Source organism: Octopus bimaculoides, chromosome 18 (genome assembly GCF_046866305.1).
Source record: "Octopus bimaculoides isolate indiv1 chromosome 18, ASM4686630v1, whole genome shotgun sequence".
Taxonomy (NCBI): domain Eukaryota; kingdom Metazoa; phylum Mollusca; class Cephalopoda; order Octopoda; family Octopodidae; genus Octopus; species Octopus bimaculoides.
In genome coordinates, this window is record NC_142945.1 from 50,600,507 (window position 1) to 50,628,456 (window position 27,950).

At 34.0% G+C, this 27,950-nt stretch overlaps 1 protein-coding gene and 3 long non-coding RNA genes across 4 annotated transcripts; 1 reads left to right on the forward strand and 3 right to left on the reverse strand.

Moving 5' to 3' along the window:
- LOC149132090 (uncharacterized) lies at positions 1–7,682 on the reverse strand. Its single transcript, XR_016245095.1, has 5 exons — positions 7,202–7,682; positions 4,160–4,256; positions 2,145–2,229; positions 1,103–1,123; positions 1–263 (listed from the first exon to the last, which is right to left on the reverse strand). It is a non-coding gene; the product is annotated as an uncharacterized LOC149132090 (long non-coding RNA).
- On the forward strand, positions 7,459–21,932 carry LOC128249952 (uncharacterized). Its single transcript, XR_008266098.2, has 3 exons — positions 7,459–8,140; positions 20,481–20,685; positions 21,782–21,932. It is a non-coding gene; the product is annotated as an uncharacterized LOC128249952 (long non-coding RNA).
- On the reverse strand, positions 10,934–17,867 carry LOC128249951 (uncharacterized). Its single transcript, XR_008266096.1, has 4 exons — positions 17,553–17,867; positions 13,874–13,958; positions 12,301–12,321; positions 10,934–11,103 (listed from the first exon to the last, which is right to left on the reverse strand). It is a non-coding gene; the product is annotated as an uncharacterized LOC128249951 (long non-coding RNA).
- On the reverse strand, positions 20,463–27,902 carry LOC128249944 (uncharacterized). The gene is made up of 5 exons (XM_052974585.1): positions 27,772–27,902; positions 24,210–24,315; positions 22,566–22,650; positions 21,446–21,463; positions 20,463–20,646 (listed from the first exon to the last, which is right to left on the reverse strand). Exons 1-5 carry the CDS (start codon positions 27,809–27,811, stop codon positions 20,572–20,574), a joined length of 324 nt encoding a protein of 107 aa, XP_052830545.1. The 5' UTR covers positions 27,812–27,902; the 3' UTR covers positions 20,463–20,571.
- Positions 27,903–27,950: the final 48 nt, after the last annotated feature.

Genomic DNA, 27,950 nt, shown 5'->3' on the forward strand with positions numbered 1-27,950 from the left:
TTCAGATTGATATTAAAATCTTTATTTTCATTTGTAATCACTATTTCATATCGAATATGAAATTTATGGGAAATATTCAAATCAAATATATATGTTTACATTTCAGATGTTTAATTATTCCTAGTACTGATACATTTCAAATGTTCAAGACCGAATCATTGAAAAGATTTATTTAACACATTTAAATTATCATTGCATTCATGCATCTATGTAAATAATGAAGCCAGAAGTGCAGAAAGTATTGCTGGTGAGAGAATAGCCACCTGCAAAATGAATAGGAATATATATTAGACATAAATATTGAAAGTAGTGTCATGTGAATTACAGATGTGTGTCAATGTGAATTACAGATGTGTGTCAATGTGAATATATTTCTATTTATTAAAAGTTTTTCTTTTTCTTACAGAACATAAGAATGCGGATTATTTTGGTTTATTGAAAACAGGCAGTGAACTGAAACAAATATGCAAGACGACCACTAAGATACTGATGCCGTCCACGACGAGTTTTCACTGCTTTACATTTAGAGGAAAACAAAGAGAGAATTATAATGTAGGTGAAGGTGCAATCTTAGCTATTCGGCTCACGAAGAGATAGGAACTATGTTGCGTAACAGTTTTGGCTGCGTACCGCTATTACGGGACTTTCCAAAAGTTTTCATAAATGCAATCTCTTTAAGGAGAGCCGTTTGTGCTAACCTTATATAGCACCACCAGTTTCTTTGCAGGGTAAAATTATTTTAATAAGTATTGTACTCTTTCTGTATCTTGATAAACGCATTAGAATAGTTGAAACATGTATGTCACAGAGATACTGAATTCTTCATCATATTCTAATTATTTTTGCAGAGCTATCATAATATCCCATCAATTACATATGGATATATTACAATTTATACTCTCATTATTGTCAAAGTTTTTAGGCCGTGGTATCATTACTGAAGAATATGTAATGAATCTGTAGTACAGTGTGTATTTTTATACATGTTATTGTAATTATGGTTGTAATAAGTTTTATTATATGTAAATACTGAAGCAGATTGGATGTGGAATCAACGATAATACAATAATTGCTATACAGCTCATAGCATAAAATTGCTTACCTCATGTCGACTGCCAGCGGTCTAAAAAACAAAACAAAAAAAAACGAAGAACAATAATTATATCAGGAAAGTGCCAAAACAGCGAATTTATTTTATCTTCACAAATATATGTTAGGTAATATGGATTCCATCTCACAAAGATCGTTATATTTTTGGTGGTCAGTGATAACTGAACAGAACTAATCTTTAAAGTTACCTGTGTGCATTAGTAATTGTAGTTGATTAAATGTGATGTAATCAAAGTATCACAAGCTGGGAAATTTATTTTACCGATGTGCTGACCAGAATATCGAAATACACTGATAATCCGAATATTGCCAAAACGAAGTATATTATATTATATTCTTTCATATTTTCAACCGTGAATAACTATTATTTTATTTTTCATCCGATAATGAAACTAAACTTCAGCCAATGACTGTCGTCAAATTATATTAAGTAAAACCTATCATAAATATTTGTTTATCCAGGCGCGTCCTCCCAGTAAAATGAGAATTATGTGAAGTTACTTTACTCCATTGTGGTTGTTCTTAAGTTATAGACCGCATGAACATAGGACGCAAAATGTACTCCGAAAGAATTCAATGAAAAATGGGCATTGAAAATATTTTTGGATTGTTATGACTATATATATTTGACGGCGTAGCATGTTCATCGAAAATCTGCTTGCCTTGCTCCTAGTGTTTATCTTCTATGTAGAATGTGTCAAAATGTATGTTTATTTAAGATATCTATATTTACAAACAACTTTGTCGGTTATAATTGTTCTCTATATCAATGTTAACCTCATAGTTTGCCATAACAGGAGTATACATGGTCAGACCATATAGTAGATATTAGTACTATATCATAACAAATTTAAAGAATGTGACTGTTATATTCCCCAAGTAAACGCTGTGTTTGCCATGTGCAATGATATTCCACACTCACTTTTAGATACAAAATAACAGTGCTTTCGGAGGAAAGCTATTCTCTGATAGAGATCAAATTTAATTTAATACAGTGACAAAGACAAATGCAATAGGAATTACAAATAGCTTACGAGGCACGAGTGTTTCTCTTTAAATATTTCGTAACAATCCGGGTCGATTCTAGGTGTCAGACATAAGAATAACTGTTTGTAGTACCTGGAAAAACCAAATATATTTAAAAATGAACTTTCAAATTTTACGTAGAAACTAATCGATTTGTGTAAATTCAATTCGATGTATCCAAAATTCACAAATCTTAATACGAGTATATTTCTACTCATCTTCCTTTACTATTCTCCCCGCCACACACACATACATACACACACATGCTCTCACAAACACAAACATACAAACACAAACACGCACGCACACATACAGAGACATGCATATATATATATATATATATATATATATATATATATATATATATATATATATATATATATATATATATACATATATATAAGTCAGTAAATAGTGGGGTTGTGTTAACCGCACGTGGAGAAATAATAGGAAAATGAAAAAAAGCCAGAATTCTGAACTGGAAGCATATTTTAATAAAGATTTCTTCTAACCGGTTTTCATTGTCAAATTCCACTCAGTGGCCACATAGACTCTTGCGCCAGAAACAAAAACCCCAAATTCATTATATTCCCTTTCTATCAACGTAAATACATAATCTCCACACAAGAAAGAATCAACAAGGAGAATCTTTTCATAGAGAAATTCCAACCATTTCTTAACACACACACCCCTCAGTGACTTTATTTCTCTATGAACAGACACAAACTTCCTGTTGAAAAAGAGTTCATAACTCCAACTAAAAACACTTGTCTCCCCTTACACACACTTCCTGTTTTGACACCACATTTCCTGCTTAACACAAACTTTTAACCCTTTTTTAAAACCTAACAAAACTCCCAACTCTCATGCATCCTTATTTTTCCTACCAGTTTATACATGAACTACTATTGAACTATAAAAGCTCAAAGACAATATAATGTATGGGTATACTTATTCTTTTATATATTATTGTTTTATATATTATTTTCTTCATTTTGTACTTCCTTGTAAAAAAACATTTTCATTCTCCTTCTTGATAATTTGCTTTTTCGCAATGAAAACCGGTTAGAAGAAATCTTTATTAAAATATGCTTCCAGTTCAGCATTCTGGCTTTTTTTCATTTTCCTACATATATATATATATATATATATATATATATATATATATATATATATATATATATATATATATATACATTTATTTATTCATTTAATTGTATGTGAGAGAGAGACGGAGACAGAGGGACAGAGAGAGTAGAGTCCGCAGGTAAGATACAGAGATTCCGCGTATTGAAAAATTAGTAGCGACAAAATCATTTGGAAAAATATTTCCACAATATTTATCGAATAACAAGTCGGCGACGTAAGACGTGTCTATAAGAGGTATCGAGGAAAACATTCAAGGAACGCCTGTTTAAATACGCTTGCAGTTCCCTCCACTTCTTCGGGCCATACGTAGCTGGTCAGGATGTAAGGGGAATAACACCAGGCAGTCTGCAGCAGGTAGAAATGATTTTGTTTACAAAACAACCTAAAAGCAACGTATTTCTCCCTCCAGTTCTCGAGTAGTTATGGACCCCAGGGCTGTCAAGTGCCTTATAGATGCGAGAATAATAGTCAATATATGCCTGGCTATGAGATTTAACTGCCTAAAATGTGTTTATGCATATATATATATATATATATATATATATATATATATATATATAAATATATATATATATATATATAATACACACACACACACACACACACACATATATATAGTGAGAATAAAAAAAACAAAAACGAAGACGGGTGAGTAACCGACGAAAATGTATAGTGGCTAGCGATCTATCATGTCGAATGCTGAACAGACGGGTCACATAGGGCAGCTAGGAAGAAGGGGAGATAATAAAGTAGTAGTGATCCCAAAACTGTGTGCTTGCGTGTGTATGTGAGAGCGTGTATATGAGAGCGTGTATTCATAGATATTTGCGCTTATTATGTATAATAATTATTGTAGTCTTTGTATAATACACACTCGCAGTCCTGCCTTTCCACATGTTTTCTCAATTGGGTGTCGCAAATTTGTAATGCTGCTAGCATGCAATCTTTCCAACTGGCAGAGATCACTTCATCTGTAATGCAAAAATAAAATCCCTTTTGTTATGTCTATTAAACTAAACATTTCCATAATCGTAGAAACATTTCATACATACCTTTAACCATTATATACATCAAGAAAGACGAAATATTATATTGTGGAAACTGACGGGGTTGCATCATAGAATTGCCTATATATCAAGCGAGAAGCTGCTGAAGTAGATGATAGGGAATATCTGACTCGGATTATTTTGGAAGACATTTTTGATTTCTCGTAAACAGAAATTACATATTTCATGATCTTTCAAATATCCTGTAGAAGATCGACAACGGCTCGATCCAGGCGCTCGTTTTTACTATTATAGTAACTAAACAGTCCACTATATCAATGACGTACTCTTAATGGCATCCAGCCCAATGCCACTGTTATAGTTATTCAGAATTTCGCTTCAAATGTCAACCGGCATTTTCTTTATCGTTGTTTGTCTTTCATACGAAACAATTGCAAAGTCAGAATTTATAGATATAAATTTCGCATGTCATATGTCATATAAACATTTCAAATCTTGGTAATTTTGGATGTAAATATTTGCTTAATACGATTTGTGTTATTGAGGCAATATTATGCCGTAATTGGTGCTGTTTTGAAAAGTAATCTCAGAGTGGCACTTCGGTGATTCAAAATATTCATTATGCATAATTTAGAATTAACTGATATTTGATCGAATTAACGGATAACCTGAAATTATTATACAATGACCATTAGTCCATGGGTTACCTACGTACGTGTGCGCATGTGTATGGGGGGGGGTCTTTGTGTGTATGTGTGTTTGTACGTGAGGGATATTAGCCTGTGTGTGTGAGTAGGTGTGCGTTTAAGAAACAAGCAAAATAAATAATTTTGTTGCTGCATTTACTTTCTTCTACGATTATAAAACAGAATGTCCTTCCTTTTAGCAAAACTCAGTTTGATCCATACTCACTTCTGCATTTAATTTGCTATCTTCTCTTAAAGATACATTATAACAGCTTGCGGCATAACATTAATGGCCGTGAAGTCACAGTATACTTTGGCATTATAGTTTAATCTTATTTTTCGTAAGAGTATATATATATATTGGTTATCTTCAGTGTTCGAAACAGCGTTATAGATTCTGTTGAAAAGATCTGTGGGTTTGTCAATAAAATAATCGTCTAATATTACATTTGGACTTCAAATATTTATTTAATTATTGTATCACTCTGTCATTTCTCGGAAATAAATTTACATTCTACTGTCGATGTTTCTGCCGAGATTCTCAATTTCAACAGATTCTCTTTCAAGTGAATATCACTCAAACAGTCTGCATGTACTTTGAAAGAATGCTTGTTGTGATTATAATTCCTAAGATCACGGTTCTCTGTGTTTAGATTTCCCACATTAATTAGATGATTATTTTCAATCCTTTGCCACCAGACTTACTTTTGGATGCTTCAAAGAACATGCTAATTAAGTCACTAACTCATCTGTCACCGTACGTAATAGAGAGCTCATAAACTACTTAGTAATATTCCGCTTAGAATAAAAGGATATCTTAATCATTTTGTGTTATATTCATTTCAAAATGTAGCCATGAAAATAGACCTGGATTTACCTAATTCAGGAGGTATATGAGCTGTGACGCAATGATGCGTGATATTACCATACCTAAATGATATCTAAAGCGATTATATTTTCAGCATGTCAAACCAGAATAATGGATACGAAAAAGGCTTATGAGATACTTTTCTTGGTACGTGGCAACAAAGATATCTTATAAAAGTGGAAAAATTGAGGAGTAAAATACGATAGAGTAAAATACGGTAAATGCAAAAAATTGAACGAGAAAGAAACGAAAGCAAGAATACGGACATCCCCGTTCTTCTTGGTTGAAGAAGTATCAATTAAAATGAGAGAAAATATGTTAAGATCCGTTATGGCGCAAATCAGTGGTGAGCGATTGGCCTCTCTAGTTCTGCAAAAGAAAAACTTTCATAAGTCAGTACTTGCTAAAAATTTAAGATCTGCAATTAAGCAGCCTGTTCGAATTCTTGGATAAAAGAAAAAAATATGGGATTATTCTATTCAGCAGGCTTTGCGTTTCTTAGGTCCTTTAATATATGTCTTAGATTTTTACACGATTCCCCACTTCGTTGCATATGGTGCAAAGTTGGTTTTCTAACTGAATACGTGACTATCCAGCATAGCTGTAACTCTTTTGTGGATGCGCAGGACGATACATAGGTGATTTGAGTAACTTCTTTTAGAATCGCCTTTACATTACCCTATGTACTTGGTCCATTCAATTAGACGATCGTGAGAGTTTGCTGTTATTTTTGATTGGTGTATCATGAAGTTTATAATACACACCTTGAGTGATGGGGAAGCTTCACGGTCTCGAAATCTATTATAACGGGAATACAATACAATATAACAGAAATGAATGCATTGTTTCCACTCAGTAAAATGCAAGAAAAATATTTTATTTACGATTCCAGCATATGAAGAAAGGGTGAGATGTAAAATTATATATCTGTAATGTGTGTGGGTCCGTGTGTGCGTGTGTGTGTATTGTTATATTTCCTGAAATAGTGCAATATCTGAGGCAGCAAACGGTTTCATATCAGGAATATTGCAACACAAATGTATAATATATATATATATATATATATATATATATATATATATATATATATATTGAGAGAGAGAGAGAGAGAGAGAGAGATAGATAGAGAGAGAGAGAGAGAGAGAGAGAGAGAGAGAGAGAGAGAGAGACAGCGAGACAGACATATAGAAAGAGAGGATGATAAATAATATTTAGAAATTATGAATAAATATAAATGTATTATGGGAAATCGACATTGTAAAGGCTAGAACGATAGACGTCTTGATTGTTATAATCATCGCCATTTTAGATACTAATACACATGGGAATGGAATACTTAACATATATATACTTACTTAAAAGACATAGAAAAATAAATAAAGTATATTTCATCATGCCGTTGCCTAAGGTAGGCTTCCTCAGGTTTGATCAAACTGAAGTCGTCTACAAATAGCGGTTTCTTAAAGAAATACGTATGATGTAACACATGTTTTGGTCTTAATATAGGTATATGCCAATTGCTCTTCATGTTCGTTCATAGAGATAAATTTGACATTGAATATTTCATATGTGACTTTAGAAGAATTTATGTACATACTCATTTTTTCTTTTGCTATCGTGGTTGCTATCGTGAATTGATGAGTCAGCGCCATTGAATTTAAGACATACAATGTGCGACGTGTCACTACGCAGGCTTACCATTTGAGCATGTGTTTATGGAAAGGGGGCGACAGCCAGACGTTTCTGGTTGATTGTATCTCCGTATGACTAATGCTTTTGTTAGGTCTGGGTAGTCCGATCCCCCGAAAAGTGGAGTGTCTTAAATTCAATGGCGCTGACTCATCAATTCACGATAGCAAAAGAAAAAATGAGTATGTACATAAATTCTTCTAAAGTCACATATGAAATATTCAATGTCAAATTTATCTCTATGAACGAACATGAAGAGCAATTGGCATATACCTATATTAAGACCAAAACATGTGTTACATCATATATATACATATATATGGGATTATATACATATTATATACATATTTTATCTCACCATGGTGACTTTAAATGTCTCTGTATTTCCAAATTTGTAATCAAATAACCCACCAATAAGCTGAGAATGAAACTTACCTATATACACAAGCAATCCTATCTATAATGTCCTACTTGATAGCTGCGATCGGTATTACGGTACCTAATAACTCTTCATCTGATGAAATCTTTGATTAGACTACTAGCAGCGAAAACTAACAACAGTGACCTTGATCTAAGAAAAATTGAGGAAGGGCCGACTTACTCTGGTCTGTATTATTTGTGAATAGAGAAGTTGTATTCGATCAGAGAGAATCTATTGTTATTATCATTATTATTTTTTTCCACTGCATTTCTGTTATTGCGATAAAAGGCATTTTACATATCTCGGATAGTCAGGGAGAAAATAATGGTAATATTGTAGAAATTAAAGTTGACTTTTCTAGAGATGTTCATTTGTACGTTCAGTTAGAGAAACAGTTGTGTTTTTGCAATAAAAAGGATGATTACAATTTTGAATAGAAAGGAAGAAAAGACAAGAAGACTCAAATTTTCTCAGAAAGTTTTAAGATTCACCAAAGATGGTCTATTGTATGTCCACACAGAGAAAACTATAATGTTTTTAGAATAATAATAAAAAAAAAGAATGTTTACTTTTTCAGATACTCTGGGAGAGAGTGGAAAGGATGAGTATTCATAGTAGTTGTGGATATTAAAGTTTGTGTCTTTGAAAACCGTAGATATTCCACTCTTTGAGAGTTATTTTCCCCCCGTTGTCCTGCTTGGTAATATTAGCGTTTGTATGTCTTTCAGTTACTGAATGGTAAGAGCAGCGAGGAACACGTCCAGCTGCTGTCAAGCTTGGCGCTGTTCTCTTATGATTATTATTATTATTATTATTATTATTATTATTATTATTATTATTGTTCAGTAGTTTTATTTTTATAACGTGCTTTCACTTCACTACCGAGCGCAGCTCTGTGCGCCTTGGGTATGTGCTGTGGTTTGCTGTGGTGCTCTTATGTTTACTGTATTGAAAGTGTTTTGCGTAGAATGTGTGCAGTACCCAGTAGTGCAATTTTCTGTATGTTATATATATTTGTAAGTCCTGGTGTTTTTGTTATGTATTTGTCTGAATATTTTTTTATTATACCTAAGGCACCTACTATGATAGGAATTGTTTCTGTTTTTAGATTCCACATTCGAGTTATCTCTATTTCGAGATATTTGTATTTTGAAGGTTTTCCATTTCTTTTAGAGAAACGTTGTCATCTGCTGGTATTGATACATCAATTAGAAAGCATTTTTTTTCTTCATGATCATTGCCGACTATATCTGGTCTATTTGCCTTAATTTCTCTATCTGTGTGTATTGGCATATCCCAGAGTATGGTTGCTTTCTCGTTTTCTGTGACCTTTTCTGGCGTGTGTTTATACCATCTTTTTTCTGTTGTTATTCCATAGTGTTGGCATAGCTTCCAGTGTATATAGGTCCCAGCTCTGTCGTGTCTGTGAATATATTCCTTCTTAGCCAGGACTGGGCAGCCAGAGATAGTATGATTTATTGTTTCTTGTCCATCTCCTATCATTATTATTATTATCTCATTTATTTATTCTACTTTTTGTAGATTGCAAGTTTACCTTTTTCCACCTTAGTGAGAAAACATTAAGGGTTACTTCCCTTCCTTAGTTTCTTCTGTTTTTCTTGCTATCCTTTGGAGCTTCGTAATTTTGGACATTATGTAAATCATTTGTATTTTCCTTACTCATATTATTAAAGAAACCATTTAGTTTTTTTTTTAGTATTTAGAGCGGATATAATTCGTGCAATGTTTTTTTGAAACGCAGAAATCCGCCCTTAATTTGTGCAAGTTTATTATTTTGTGGTAATCGTCTCCTTTCAAAATGTTCCAGCATTAGCAACAGACTTGGACTGAATCTAAGACTATATATACACACACACACGCACGCACACACATGCCTATATGTAGGGCTGTTGTAATTTTTTTCTCACGATAAGATTCCCTATTAATTGTGTCTTATTTTCATTATGTTTAGTCTTCTTTTCATCTCGTCAATGACATACTACATTTACTCATATCACAAAAGCAACCAGCGAAATAGTAACATGATGCATGTTAGTATATATATATATATAATATTAGGGAATAAAGTATTATTCCAACCTTAGAGGTAAAATTAAGTATGATAATATGAGACCGAATTACGTAATATATAATATATGTATATAACTAATTTAGAGACGAACCACCATTCCACAATTCAGTCAATGAAGAACCCGTCCAAAACCATGCTGTGAGACATATAGCATACAAAATACTAATCTAAAATTTTAATAGTAAATTATATATATAGGTTGAAATCTTACCGAAACTAAGCGCATGTTCCATAATTTTCCCATACATATATATTAAGTGAACAAAAGTGGCAGAGATTTGATTGTAGAAGCCATTACACTAAAGTTACGAAGGTTTTATTGACCTGGACAAATCAATCTTCAGCTGGTCTATTGATGCCTATGTTGAAATTTGATGTATTGCCGGTGTAAAATTTTACCAGCATAAATTTTTTCTTGTCGGCGTGTTCTGTATATTATAATGTAAATATTCTTGCTGCCATTAAATAGAATTGAAGCAAAATAGAAGTTGTAGAATTTTAGCGCTATTCGCGTTTCAATTTTTAAGTGCGCCACATCACTGTTACTTATAAATCGAATCTATTGCCGTGAATTGCATTTTAGTATGTTCGTATTTAAATTCCCATTGTTTTTAATGCATCAAATAATTTAGGGGATATCTGATAAGCATTTATGGATTTTATTTAGGGATTTTCAGATATTAAACATGAATTGAGACGAAATTGTAAATGTCTAGTAAATTAGAGGAATAATTGAGATAAAAAGTTAAATAATTACATGCATATTTAAAGTTGATATAGCAAAACATATCAAAATTAATATTAAAATCTTTATTTTCAATTGTAATGACTATTTCATATTGAAAATTAAAATTATAGGAAATATGCAAAACAAATTTACACGTTTACATTTCAGGTGTGTAATTATTCCAAGCATTGATGCATTGCAAAGATGCAACACCGAATCATCGAAAAGAGTTAGTTAATAATGCATGCAAGTTATCGTTGCAACCATGCATCTATATTAATGAGGTAATAACAAGTGCAGAAAGAATTACTGGTGTGTACATAGCCACCTGTAAAACGAATAGGGATACATGTTAGACATAAATATTGAAAGTAGTGTCATGAGAATGACGGAAGTATACAAATAAGTATATATTTCTAGTTATTAAAATTGTTGTGTTACACGGAATATCATCACGAATTATTATTATTATTATTATTATTATTATTATTATTATTATTATTATTATTATTATTATTATTATTATTGTTGTTGTTATTATTATTATTATTATTATTATTGTTTTGAAGAAATGAACGAATAACATAAACTAATAAAAACGTCCACCAGAAAGATACCGAATGGCGTCACTGGCCAGTGTTCACTGATTTAGATTTAGAGGAAAACAGAGAGAGAGAGGGGGGGAGGGGGAGAGGGAGAGAGAGAGGGAGAGAGAGAGAAGAGAGAGAGAGAGAGAGAGAGAGAGAGAGAGAGAGAGAGAGAGAGAGAGAGAGAGAGAGAGAGAGAGACTGAGAGTTATTGTGTATGTAAAGGGTGAGTCTTTGCTACTTATCTCTTGGAAAGATGGGGTCAAATTTAATGACATAGAGACCCGCTTCTGTTAACCTTATGTAGCACAATCTGTTTCTTTACAAGGTAAAATTATTTTGATATGTAGTTCACCTCGATTGTATCTTGATAGCCGCATTAACATAGTTAATATATGTATATCACAGTGATACAGAATTCCTCATCGTATTCCATTTATTTTTGTAGGACTGTCATTATAGTACATCAATTATAAATGGATATATCACAATTAAATTATATTAATAACTTCATTAATGTCAAAGCTGTTAGACCGCGATTTTTATTACTGAAAGGATATGAAACGTATCTGCATGATAGTGTGCATTGAAGCATAGCATTTTAATTATGATTGTAATAACTTATTTTATATGTAAATACAAGAGTACAGTTCTATATTTAAGAGATGAGGAATTATTTACATTATTTACATTATTTACATTTGACGGATATTTGTCCTCATCTTGTTAACACAACGTTTCGGCTGATATACGAAGGCTGGAGGGTATATCAGCCGAAACGTTGTGTTAACAACAAACAAGATGAGGACAAATATCCGTCAAATGTAAATAATGTAAATAATGTAAATACAAGAGTAGTCTGGAAGTCGAATAATAATACTATAATTGAATGATAATACAATAAATGATAATACCATTAATAACATGAACTCACTTACCTCGTGTCGACTGCCAACGGTCTGAAAACAAAAAGTGTTATGAATATGAATGTGCCACAACAGTGAATTTAATTTATTTTCACATATATATCTCAATTAGGACGACATGGGTTCAAACTTACAAAGATCGTTATATAATATACCATCATTATATGTTTGTGTGATTAATGGTAAATGACTAATCTTCGTTGTTACGTTTAAGCAGTAATAATTCCATTTGATTAAATGTGATGGAATCAAAATATCACAGGCTGTTAATATTATTTTACCGATTTGCAGACCATTATTTTGAAATACTGATAATCTAAATATTGCCAAAACGAAGTATTATATTATTTTGCAGCCATCATTATTATATTATATTATATTATATTATATTATATTATAGTATATTATATTTTCAACGCTCATTAAATATTATAGTATTTTTCAACTGATATTGGAATTAAACTTCCGCGAGTGGCTTCTGTTGAGTTACATTTAGTAAATCAAATAAAATATATGTTTGGATTGAGACACTTCCCCACAATAACATGAGAATTATAAAAAGTTATCTTAAAGCATAGTGGTTGTATTTAAGGTATACACCAAATAAACCCTAGGTCACACTCGAACAACTTTCAATCATTTTAGTAACTTCTGTAACTTAATTTGCTACGAAAGTATTCAAAGAAAAACGAGAATTGAAAATATTTTTGAATAGTTATCACTATGTGTATTTGACGGCGTAACATGTTTATTGAAAATCCGCCTTCTTCGCTCATAGTCATTATAATTAGGGTAGAATGTGTCTAATAATTCTTTCACTCTTTTAGTCTTTTACTTGTTTCAGTCGTTAGAATGCGGCCATGCTGGAGCATTGCATTTCAGCAGGATAAATCGAACATCTTCTACGTACGCTTAGTACTTATTCTCTCGGCCACTTTTACCGAACCTCTATGTTATAGGGACGTAAACACGCCAACATCGGTTATCACGCGTTGGTGTGTCGACAAAGACAGACAAACAAATATATACATGTACAGGTATATATATACGTGTGTGTGTGTGTGTGTGTGTGTGTGTGTATGTATTTAATCGGCGGGATTCTCTCAGGTTCCATATACGAAACCCACTCACAAGGCTTTGGTCGGCCTAAGCCTATGCTATAATAGAACACTTCACCCGGAACCATGTGGTTTGGAAGCAAGCGTCTTACCACACATCCACTCCTGCATTTATATGTCTACGATATTTTTATACACAACAACCTCTGTCGGTTAGTAATCGTTCTGTGTATCAAAGTTCACCTTATAGTTTACCATAACAACAATATTCATGCAGAAACCGTATGGTTGGTATTAGTGCTAGATTGACGCACGTTTATATCAGTATATTGTTAAAGCGTGCGACTGCTATATTCCCTAAGTATAGGCTGTGCTTGTCGTATCCAATGACTTTTCCACTGTCATGTCAGGTTTTAGATACAATATAACGGTGTTCTTTTCCGAAAGAAAGCTTTGCTGTGAAGGAGATCAAAATTTAATTTAAGTAGTATCAAATACAAATACAATAGGAGTTACAAATAACTTACATTACACGAGTGATAGTCTTTAAATATTTGATAACAATCCGGGTCGATTCTAGGTGTCAAACATTACAATAAGGGTTTGTAGCTCCTGGAAGTACCAAACATATCAGAGGGCGTCATTTAAAACACGAAGGAACACACAGATTTATGTAAATCCAATTTAATGTACCTGGAATTCGCAATCGTTAGTAAGACAACAATATCTCTGCTCATCTTTCGTTGCTATTTGCATATCCCACACTCGCACACAAATATGCAGGAGGTTAGTACGCTTTAGGCAATCAGTGGCAGGAATGCAAAGCAAAATATGGAATGTGTACGTTCACAGACACTAAGAATATACTTCTGTCGAAGGTAATACACTTTTTCCAATATCGAAGTTACGAGGAATTTCGATAAGTTAAATATTATAGCTCGTGTTTAGCAAATATGAGTGCGTACATAAATCCTTGTCAAAGGAGTGGAACAAGTAAAATTTAGGATACATATGTTGCCTAGTTAGCAGATCCTCTGATGTAATAATTAGTCAACGATGGGTTCTGATCAAGCTTCTCATCAAGCCGAGGAAACATTCATTACATTGTCGTTTCTGAATCTCAAGTCGACAATTACATAATCAACTATGAATTTGTGTGTAAATCAAATATATATATATATATATATATATATATATATATATATATATATATATATATATATATATATATATATATATATATATATATATAATTGCAGCGTGGAAGGTGTTTATAAGCCATTTAAAATAACACACAAAATCCGTTAGATTCACTTCAACATTAAAATTTAATTTGTCAAAATATTTTCGTCGCTTTGAGACCGCGACCTGTTCAGTGACAAAATTCTGTGCTGCATATGTACATATGCTTCTTGGGGTAATTGTGTTGATATGTTTTTGCTCTTGTTATATATAATAATTATCGTAGTTTTTGTATAATACACACCCGCAGTCGTTTTCTTCCATATGCAATTTTAATTGGGTCTCGCAAATTTTTTTGTGCTACCGTCTCGCAACTCTCCCAATTGGCCGAGGTTGCTCCATCTTTAATGTATAAATAAAATCATTTTTGTCTATCAAATTGAACATTTCCATAACCACATGAAACTATTTGAAAGATTTAATTCATGTGTTTAACCATTATACTCATCAAGTAGCCCATATTTTATATTGTAAAAACTGAGGTTGCGTCATAAAATTTCGGTATAAATCAAGCAAGAATCTGCTGAAGTAGATGCCGGTCAAATGCTTGACTCGGATTATTTTCGATTTCTCGAAAATAAAAGATAACATGTTTCATGCTCGTTCAGATATCACCAACGGCTTCATCCAGCCGTACATTCTTAATATTATAATAACGAAACAGTCTACTTTATCAATGAAACTCTGTTAAGGACATCCAACCCATGTCACTATTATAGTTATTCAATATTTCAGTTCAAATATCAACCGGGATTTACTTTATTGTGGTTTCTCTTTCAAAGTTACAACTATATATTTTCAGAAAGTTATAGCTATAATGTTTGCATATCATGTGTCATGTAAATATTTGGAATTTTTGTCTTTTAAGTTGGGAATATATTTTTAATAAGATATGAGCGATTTTAGAATGTTATGCAGTAATAGGTGCTGTTTTGAAAAGCATTCACAGAATAACATTTATGTAATACAAGATTTGCTTTTTTGCATAATTTAGGATCAATTGAAATTTGATAATATATCTTTAACCTTTCCTCATGGGTTAACTACATATGTCTGTGTGCGTGTGAATTTATGTTTGTGCTTGTGCGTGTGTTTGTTTGTGTGTGTGTGTGTATTTGCGTGTTTAAGAAGCAACCGAAATAGCTCATTTTTAGATTGTATTTGGTGTTCGTCAGGAATGATAAGACAGAAAGTCATTACTTTTATCTCTGTTAATAAAATCATGTTTAATCCTTACTCACTTCATCATAATCGCAAACGGTCTGAACTGACCTGGGCCAAAAACCAAGTCTTTTACGATGGTTTTGCGTTGTACCCACCATATCTCTGTGTATAAGAGAAGACAAGATGTCATCAGTCTCTACTTCTGCTTTCCACTTCCTGGCTGATTCACCTCTGGTCGGTTAAACCTGATTTCCATGTCCTTCGATTCTGTAAGCAGCATCACCGTCCGTATCTTCCCCAGTTTATATATTTCGACTATTCACGCTAATGATAACTGCAAAGAACGTCTTTATCGATAAAAAGCTGAACTGTTCAACATCCGAGGTAGGCCTTGCCATTTTCTAATGAACACATTACATTTTTATTCAATGATCGGAACTCGTGACAAGGCTCCCTCGTATATTAAAAGTGGCCACGAAATTCGCGGGTAAAAGCCAAACTGCAAGCACCAATTTATATAGTTACCTGGTAACTTCGAGTTATCAATCGCTGATAATCCACCCTCGGCTTGTTTCATAATTTCCATTCCGCGACTTCTATCTGACAATGTTCCAGCGTATACTGGTCCCAAGCTCTTGAAGGGTTCTTCTTTGACTGTTGGAATGCTTTCTATAGCTATTCGAAACTTAAATTCTTTCTGCACTCCCTTTAAAATGTCAGACTACGCGACTTTTTTTTGCTTAAACCGCATCCCTGACCGCCTCACTATTTCATCTAATCTCAAGAGGGCATTGTGTATGATTTGTTTATCTGTAGCTAGAATTGTCACGTCATCTTGAGCCTTCTTAGGCGATTGCACATGGTGGATTTTGAGATTTTTCTCGAAACATTCATCCTCAAGGTGTTGTCTTACTTTTTCAATTCATCTGTTAATGACTCCATTTACAAAAGGTAGTTTCCTCGTTTGTATAAATTTATTTTTTAGAAAATAATTTGCAAGCATCAGCCTCATCATTTAAGCGGTTACAATGGCTTATCCCGTTCGGTTAAAATGGTTTATTCGTGTGCTTTGTTTCTCTTTTTTTTACGAGATGATTACATTGTTTTACATTTCGGAAGTATGAACATTTGAATAACACCATCGTTTAACTCCATTTCTTAATTTATATATGTGTGTATGTGTGTGTGTCACTGTGGACGCACGTATGAGTGTGTGCGCGCATGTGTGTGTGTGAGTGTGTGTTTGTTCGTTGTGTATAATAATGGAGCAAGAGCATAAAATGGAACAAGAAATAAAAGAAGGAACTCTTGAGATAGGAATATAAGAGATGCTTCGACACCTGTCACGTGTAAGAAAAGGCGAGACGTAGGGGGCAGAGGGATTGAAGAATTAGGGGGAAAAAGAGAAAGAGAGGTAATCAAAGGGATATAGAGAAAGGTACAAGGGAAATAAACGAAGATGAAAGGAAGGTGATCACAGAAAGAGAAATCCAAGAAATGTGAGAAAGGGGGGAGCGAGAAAAAGAAAAGAGGAAAGAAGGAAGATAGATAGATAGAAAGAGAGAGAGAGAGAGAGAGAGAGAGAGAGAGAGAGAGAGAGAGAGAGAGAGAGAGAGACAGAAAGCTTAATAATAGTTAGAAAAATATGAAAGAAGATGAAAGAAAATATGAATAAATGTAGTTGTTTCGTGAGAATTGTACAATTTAAATGCTAGAAACATAGATGCCCTGATTGATATAATCATCGCCATCTAAGATCTCAATACCAATTCTAAAGGAATACTTAACATATATACTTACTAAGAAGAATTAGAAAAATAAATAGAGAAGATTTCATTATGCCGTTGCCTCAGGTAGGAATCATCAGATTGAAGTTATCTGCAGACAGAGGTTTCTTAAATAAATATGCATGATGTAACATGTTTTGCTCTTGATATAGGTATACGCTAATTGCTCTTAATGTTTGTTCATATAGAAATATTTGACATTGAATATTCTATATTTGACATTTGAAGAATTTATGTACATATTCATTTTTCTTGTGCCATTCTGGTCATTAATGGGAATTGACGCGTCTATGCGATCGTATTTAAGACTCACAATGTATGATGTATCACAACCGAGGCTTACGAATTGAATAAGTGTTTATGGAAAGAGAGGAATAAACATAACCGTGAAACATATTTTATTAAATGTATCTCTGTAGCACTAATACTCTTGCCAGGCTAGAGTCATCCCGTCGTCAGGAATATAGAGTGTACACCGCCGATGTATTGATATATATCAATGCATATATATACATGTGTGTCTGTCTGTCTGTCTGTCTGTGTGTACATGTGTACATGTATATATATATATATATATATATATATATATATATAAGAGTATGCCAGACTTGTTCGGGAACCTGCTGCCGAATGTCTAAGCGAGCCGGCAGCAGAACGGTTTTCTTCCCAGATCTGTGCGCCGAGGAGTGGTGAGGCTTCTCAGAAAAGACCCGGACAAGGGGGAATCCATTGATAATTTTCGGCCCATCATCATACTAACCGCAGAGTTGGAGATTTTGGCCAAAGTGTTATCGAAAAATCTCGCGTGGATGGTTTGATCGGGGAGGCACAGATATGTGCCGTTCCCAGGAGAACCATCCAGGATAATCTCCATCTTATACTGTACAATTTAGAGGGGCTTAAAGTGATTCTCGTAAGGGTGGGTCACTGGTCAGTTTATACCAATCTAAGGCATTTGATAGGGTTGACCATCGCTACCTGGTGTCTGTTCTGGCGCAGTTCGTCCTGGGTCTTGGCTCGGTAGTTTCGGGTGAACGGCTTCTTATCGAGTCCGTTCAACATCAAACACTCGGTTCGTCAAGCGTGTCCGCTCTCCCTCCTCTTGTACGTGATGCCTCTTGAGCCATTACTGCGAAAATTGAGCGGCATCCTCAGACAGCTAGGTTGTGGAAAATCGGTTTCAGCTGACGCGGATAACATCACCATCATCATAACCGAATGGATCACCTACAGAGGGTAGCCAAGGCCATTAAGGTTTAAGATACGGTGGGATGAGAAACAATTAATTGTGATAAGTCAGTCGGCTTGCAGCTCGGTACCTGGAGAGGCAAGTCGATGCCTCCTGACAGTGTCTTGGGATATTGGACGGAGTGCCCGATTACGTTGCTAGGAGTTTGGTTTAGACCAGACCTCTAAATAGAGAAGAACTGGTCAAAGGTATCGAGCAGGGTGACCCACATAGTCAAGACCTGTTCTTGGCGTTGGCTATCCCTGAAAGGGAGGGCGGAGGTAGCCAATGTGTTCATCGCATCGGTCATAACCTACCACCAAACTGTCGCTCCTTGCCCTGATTCGTGGTCGATTAAGCTGGAAAGACAGCTCTTCCACTTTTTGTGGAACGGCTCGAAACCGATTGTGAGACTTCTATTTGCTGCCAACAACCGTTAAAGGGTGGACTAGGGATGCCTTGGTTGTTGATGCGTGAGGTTGAGGCATCTGTGGCTCTACCTGAATGGTGAACGGGCGTGGTCTCCGCTGGCGAAACGGATGTTTCCCAAGTTCACTAGTTTCATTCAACGGGAATCCTGGTTCTATCGAGGATCGAAGTTGGGTACATGGTTTACGGAGTGTCGGAAAGCTCTCCCGCTATTGCATCGCTTGGACAATGCCTCCGGTGGAACCTCCACCGCATTCTTTTATAGAGGGCTTGTAGAGGCGGAATGTGACGATAACTTAGGGATAATCCTAGGTCTCGACGATAATCAGCTGGGCAGTAATTTCGGAAGTCTCTGGCATGGCAGTGTTACAGAGGACCCTTACCTGTTCGGGACAAGCTCACAAGGCATCGTGGCTGTGGCCCTTAGACCTGACCAAGATGAGGACGCGATAGGAAAATCTTCCTGCACGCCATTGTTCAATGTTTGGATGTGTCAGACGTGTGGGTTTATGCTGAACAACTATTGTCAACTGCACGAAGAGTATAACTATCGACTTAGTCTATAGTAAAAATTGACCCGACCGATTTCCTTTCGAAAGAAGGTAAGAATTATTTTCGCATTGTAGTAGCAATTGTGAGAAAGATAATTTGGAGAACGAAGCTGAAAGTGTTAAAGTCAGGCACTTTCATCTCTGGCTCTGACTTGGTGAATTACTTCACCTTTCACCTTAAAATTAAAATAGGGCTAGAGAGAACATGTCTGACTGCGAACATGTTTGAAAATCGATGGAAGAATGTAACACGGATGTTGCGTGTAGATGGAACCTCATGAAAGCGATACAGGATGTATCTCAGGTATCAGTGGCGAGGCGAGGCTCGTGGGGTCCGAATTAAACCCACCGCCCACCCCATCCGTAATGTCTTCCGGTCTGTCCTACCATTCAATTTTATTATATTTTCCTATTTTTCGTAAAACTTTTAATGTCATTTTATTTTGTATAATCATTTGCTCATCTGACCCCAAAATCGGATTATGTTGTCTCCTCTTCGTTAGCCCCTTGTAGGTAATAAAATATCAATTTTATAACCTCACATATAATTTCACATATAATTTTATTTTCTATTATTTAAGTCTACGAACTATATTTGAAATTAAGAACAATGTAATGGATTTTATACAAAACTAGCGTTGTCTTTAATTCTGATTAACATTGAAGCACTAAATAATAGTGAACATTAAAATTATAGGAACTCGTAAAACAAATATATAATTATATATTTCAGGTGTTTATTCATTCCAAGTATTGATACATTTCAAAATTACAAGATTCAATCATCGAAACGACTCAGTGAATAGTGCAATCAAAATATTATTTCAAACTTGTACCTTGTTAAGTATTAATAAGGTAACCGCAAGTGCAGAAAGAACTACTGATGAGTGAACAGTCACCTGTAAAAAGAATAGGAATGCATGTTAGACATAAATATTGTAAGTACTGTCATGTGAATTATGGAAGTATGTTAATGTGTACATATTTTTAATTTATCAAAGGATTCCATGGGACACAGTATATGGAGGTGTTTTTTTTTAACTGTTGATGCTTTGAAGAAATAGGCGAAGAGCATAAACTCCTAGAAAAACCCCACCAGAATGAAACCCATATCGTCACTGACCAGTTGCCGTGACATAGATAAAAAGGAACGAGAGTGGAAATTATGGTGTAGGCGAAGTTTGAGACTGTGCTATTCCTCTCATAGAAATATAGCAATTTTGGCTACGTATAGCTATTGAATATATATGAACGATCCAAAATTATCGATAAATTCATACTAAGATTATATAGCACCAGTCATTACTTTGCAAGGTAATATAATTTTAATACGTATTTCACCTCGTTTGTATCTTGATAAACGCATTATCATAGTTAATATGTGTTTATCGCAGTGATATAGAAATTGTTATGTATTCTATTTATTTTCGCAGTCCTATCATAAAAATCATTAACTTGCAATGGATATATTACAATTATATAATTCTAGTACTTTAATTATTGACAAAGTTATTAGACACTGGTGTCATTACTGTAGAATGTCTAATGGATACGCTGAAGATTGAGTGTGGATTGAGAAATAGTATTGTAATCACGGTTGCAATAAATTTTTAATTTGTGAATCGTGCTGTAGAATTGAAGTAGAATCAAGGATAATGTAATTATTGCCCCCACAGTTCTTAAAATGAAATCACCTACCTTCTCTTGTCTACTAGACTGAAAAGAAAACGAAAGTTCGTCAATATGAGTGCCAAAAAAGTGTATTTAATTAATCTTTGCAAATATATATGTATTAATTAGGTTGATATTAATTTCACGTTACAATGATCATTAACGGTTGTTGTTATTATTATTATTATTATTATTATTATTATTATTATTATTATTATTATTATTATTATTATTATATTTATATGTGATCAGTGATAATTGAGGAGAAGAACTAAATTTGCTGTCAGCTGTGCACATTAATTGTTGTAGTTGATGAAATATGATTGTATTAAAATACCACAGGCTGTTAATTCTAACTTACAGATACGCCAAAAAGCGATGCGAAACATAACGCTAGCGAGATATTTCGAAAAGGGAGTATCATCTTTCAAACGTCTGTTGATATTGAAACTAAATTTCAACGAGAGGCAGTCGCTGAGTTATATTTAATAAAACCAGTAAAACATAGTTTTGTATTGAAGCGTTTACTTCACAATGAAATAAAAATGATAAACAGCTTACGGCGGAGTCTTTGTACATAATGTATACACCACATAAATGTGGGACACCCTTTAACAACATTGAGGCAATTTGTGATCCATGTAGCATATTTGTAACATCTGCGTCATAATACGCTCACAAATAATTTAATGAAAACTCGTAATTGAAAATATTTTTGAATTCTTATGACTATATATATTTGACAGTGTAACATGCTTATGGAAAATCTGCTTTCTTTGCTCCTAGTGTTCATAAGATACGTGTAATGTATAAAAATATATGTCTGTTTATGATATTTGTATTCACAACCACGCCTGTCGGTGGTAATCGTTCTCCGTATCAAAGTTAACCTTTTATTTCTACCACAACAATGGCATAGATGCAAAGCAAAAATAATACATTATGTCTTAGGGCTATATTAAGAATAGAGTGCAATATCAGTTTAAATCTATTCCGCAACTGATCATTATGTTCTGTTTCGCGTGCCCGAAGGCATTTGGTTGAGGCTTAATAGATATCAGACAACAACATATCTTTCCGAAAGAAGCTTTTATTTGAAGAGTGAGATTTAAACTAAGGCAACATCAAAGCGTGAAACGTAACTTACGTGGCAGGGGTGAGACACTCTAAATAATTCGTAACATTCCTTGTCAGCTACACCCGCAGCACAGTGCAGGAAATGTTTGTAACTTCTGGAAAAACGGAAGACAATTTGGGAAGAACATTTACAAAACGAACATTCAATCTCTATATAGAAAATAAAAGATTATAGTCAATTCAATTCCAGATATATTAAACTATTGTTTGTAAAGCGATAAAATATCATAATAAAGAAAAAAGATATTTGAAAGAAAATATATATATTAACGTATCATCTGTTGTACTGTACCCTTAAGAAATTTATCACTTAAAAAGATTTCGATTAAGAGATATTTTATCAGCGTAGGTTAACATCATCATATGTGATATACCTGTTGTGTCGACGCGCCCAGGCGAAGAAGTAGAGGCCCCCAAGTCATATAAATAGAGGTAGTCTGGCTGTGGCAGGGGTGTTGAATAGCTGTTGAGTAGCAGTCGAGTAGCGGTTGACTAGAGATCGTCCGAAGGTGCTACATAGCAGTATCTTGAGACATAACAATACCACGACATGAAAATTTACATACATGATCTCTATAGTAAATGGATGAACTATTTTGCATTTGAATACGAAAGCAAAATTTGGAATTTGGATACGATTGTGTGACATGATGGATAACAGCCAGGTACATGCTAACACGTATTCGGAAAGTCCCAATGGAAATTGAAGTATTACAATGGATGGAAGGAATGACTTCAAAAATAGGAAATCAAAGGGGTGGGATACTCTTGGAGGACAAAATTTGAATGGCTATGACGTCAGCTGTTGTGTGCATCTTCCTCGAAACGATTTCACCATCATTTCGATTTACGTCTTCCTTATTTCGTTGCGAATATATATATATATATATATATATATATATATATATGCAAGACACGATGTGCAAATTGTTCTCATATTATATTTTCTATTTCCACGCATACGCTGTGTTTGTCTTTGATTTTATTGACTACACAATATAGTAGGTTCAGTTAGGCATCTTCTGTGAGAAAAACGACGCCATGTCGCAATTCACTCTGCCAGAAATTTGGGAAAGACATGTTGTTACTGCTTGGCATTCGCATCGGAAGCTCCAGTAGGAACATTTCAGAGTGTTTGGGTATCAATCTGAGGAAAGTGCAATTTGAGCACACGTACGATAAAAATCAAACATCCAGCCATCATCATGGAGTTTTGTGCGATCACTGGTGATGGCGAAGCTGTACCTGCATTGATTTTCCATCACAGCCTCAGACTCAACACGGAGTCCTACATCAAATGCGTGGATAAGGTTCTGCAAGAGAGCAGCTGCTGGAAAATCTTATGTCTGGCAACAGGATTTTGCACGATGCAACAGAAGCAAGGGAACCCAGTCATGGCTGTCAAATAATTTCTGCGACCACCAACCTTCCCAGACTGTAAACCCCGTGATTATTGTTTGAAGCATGCAGTTGAACGAGAGACCAACAAACTTCTAACACCAAGGATGAACCGAAGGCATGGATTATGGCAACATTCATCAACTTAAACAAGGACGACAACCAGAAAAGTTGTAAGAGTTTCCGAGGTCGTCTGAAGGCTATGGCTTAAGTTAATAGCAAGTGATATTTAGCTTAGATCTTATAGGATAAATACCCGCAGTCCTTTTCCTTTTTCAGATAAGGTGTAAGTTCCGAAGAGCAATTTTGTTTTGCTTTAGTCCTGCAAGTTTTCCAAATGGTCATGTTTTTGGTTTCTCCACCTAACAATTGAAATAAAAATATTATTTTATATTAAATTGAACATTTCCACATCCATAGTGAGAAAAGATATTACGGCATATAATTCATGTCTGTAACTACTATACACAAAAAGAAAGCTGCAAGATTATATTGTAAACACTGAGGCTATGTGATAATATTTCTGTATATATTTCTGGAGAAGCTGTTGAAGTAGACGCTTGTGATATAGTTGATTTCGATTATGCTTGATTGTTATATTGATTTTATACTATTATAAATCTCTCTCTATATAAATTTAGCTAAACATATGCTGGCCACTGATAAAATGTTTAATGACTTTACTTCGGGACCGTTTAGTCACTGCCGTACTACTCTGACAACATACACACATGAGGTGGACTACGAATTTCGATGCGTATATATTTGTGTTATGTTTGCGTAATCTCAGTTTGCCTGTGCGTTTCTCTGGGTATGTAAAAATATTTCATTTATTTCCTTCAGTATGTTTTGCAAAGGAAGGAAATATGCTCGTGGTAGGGCCTCCAGAATGCTCATCGTTTTCTTGGACCTTTTTGCTGCCTTTGAATCCCCCATCCCGCATGCAACATTGCATAGAACCCATCAATTTCTCACGGAATCCGCTTTTTTTCTAAAAGGATAAGGCAGAATATGTAAGTTTTCTTTTTTAAAATTGCTGTGGTGGAATCTAAGTTCATCTTACTCATTTCTACAATTAATTTTCGACTTTTGTACCTTCGAAACACCGTTTCCCCATTCCTATTGTTGAATCCCACCTTCGATATTATCTTTATACGTTTTCCTGTCGTTGTTAGCGGTGAGATTTTCGATTTCAGCATATTTTTCTTTCAACTATTACCCTTCAATGTCTTGCATATATTTTGAAAGAATTCATCCTTTGGGATCACTTGTTCATTGTATTTAGAGTTCTGACATTAATTTGATTTTTTATCAGTCATCTGCGGTTGTTTTTACTTTTGGTGGCTTCAGAGAAAATGACAGATCACTACATCATTTGACACTATACGTCATGGAAAGCCTATCACCTCCATACAAAATCCTATTTAAAAAAAAGGGTAACACAATTGTTTGTGGGTTGTATTGAATCCAAAATGTAGACATCAAAATAAACGAGAATTTGTCAGACGCAACGTATATACAAGTAATGTAAATGAAATGTGCTTCATATACTCAGGGAGCCACACCAAAACAATGTTAATGGCATGAACATAAGGGAAAACTAGTGCGCTTTTGAGACATGTTTATTGACAGGCACGATAACTTGCTATAGAAGAGAAAATAGACAATGAAAGGCAAAATATCAATTCTAAAACTATAAAGATATTTGTTAGTAATAAAAGAAAAGAGAAATTATAAGACGAAATTATAAGGAAGAAGCAGAGAAGATTGAAAACGTATAACAAAAAGGAACTTGTGTTTAGGAGAAAAAAACGTATTAAGACAAAATCTATCTACAAACTTTTCAAAAGTTAAAAGAACATTTATAAGAATGAAAAATATCTTCACAACAAACAAATTCAGACTGCAACTGAAACTGTTTATAGGAAATATATTATATCATTCGTCATCTAAGAGTAAGAATCTTAATGTGCTGACGTATCTAAAAATGACAAACAAATATAAAATGAAGTCTTCGCACAGACTGAGCAAAAGAAGCTGAAAAGTCAGTGTAACTAATGCTACAATGCGAGGAAACTGAAAGTACAATGCGACGGATTAACGAGAATCAACGCAACAACGCTATTATATTTAGGACGCACTATGTCATTCGTGCCCCTTGTTAGAGCTATCCAAACTATAAGAGTTGATTGAGCGAGAAAAAAAAGAGGCCGACACACAGCTTTGTTAATTTTTGACATCAAATAGCGTGCTTGCGTGGTAGATGCTCGCTTTTGGTTTAATGGAAGGCTTGGCAATGCGACGTCTCGCAACGTGTAGAAACGATAGTGATACATTTATATATCGTTATGTGTGTGTGTGTGTGTGTGTGTGTGTGTGTGTGTGTGTGTGTGTTTGCGCGCGTGTGTGTGTGTTTGCACGCGTGTGTGTGTCTGTCTGTCTGGTTGTGTAGAAATATATACTGTGCAGAAATTATAACAGGAAAGCAGGCTGAAATAAATGACTGTATTAAGGAGTGGTGAAAATTTCCTGGGTTTGAGGTCATAACGAAGGGCACGGCTGGAGACACAAACTTTCGAGATTTTTACTGGTCTCAGACAACTGAAGCACCGCTGCAATAGGTGTGTGCTTCTGCGAGGCTATCAGTTTAATACACACAGAGACACGCACACACACACGCATATATATATATATATATATATATATATATATATATATATATATATATATATATATATATATATATATATATATATATATATATATATATATATATACAGAGGTTGTACAAAATAACGGAAACACCTGGCATCATAGCATCATAATGTTTTGAAATATCCATAAAACGGTCTCAGGCTTGTTTATTTTTGTTTTTTGATTCATTGTTAGTGTTGCTTAATATATTTTGTTAAATTTGCTCTTTGTTTTCTGATATCAGAAAAAGGTAATTAAAATTGATTAAGATGACAGATCTATCGGAATTTCAAAGAGGTTAAACTGTTGGTTTTCGAATGGCAGGCGCGAGCGTAACGAAAACAGCCGATATGTCTTATGTATCAAGAAGTAGAGTCTCGAAAGTAATGACAGCCTTCCAGAAAGAGGAAAAACACCTACTTGTCGAAACAAAACTTCGGAAGCAAACCCGAAATTTTAGATACGGACGTCGGACTCTAACGCGAAGTTTTAGGAAGGATCACAAACGTACAGCTTCCAAAATTTCTGCAGAGCTTAATGACCACCCCGTGAACCCAATTTCCACACAAACGTCGTTTCCGACCACGAGCCACGCATACGTGTATTTAAACCATATATATATATATATATATATATATATATATATATATATATATATATATATATATATATATATATATATATATATATATATATATATACATACATACATATGTATATATATATATATATATATATATATATATATATATATATATATATATATATATATATATATATATATATATATATATATATTGATCGACTGCTCTGTTTATTTACTCGTGTTCCTTTCTGTTGAAGTGCGTATATACAAATATATATATATATATATATATATATATATATATATATATATATATATATATATATATATATATATATATATATATATATAGTAAGTGAGTGAACGATAAGTTCCTGAATTGATATGTACGGAATTAAAAAGAAAAATATGAATAAACAGGGGCCTGTTATACTTCTACAATTTCAATGTTGCCGAGACTTATGTGCTCATTAATATAACTATCGGTGTTTTAGATGTTAATACACTTTGTAATAGAATACTTAATAAATCTACTTACCAACAACTAGAAGCAACATAAAAAAGGCGAATTTCTTCATAGCGTTGCTCTTGTATTACTTATTAATTGTGCTCACCAAGAAGTCAGCTGCAGATAGTGACATCTTAAATAAGTATATATGTATGATGTAACACATGTGCCTCAAATAATAGTAAATATTAAGCATATTTATCCTTTTG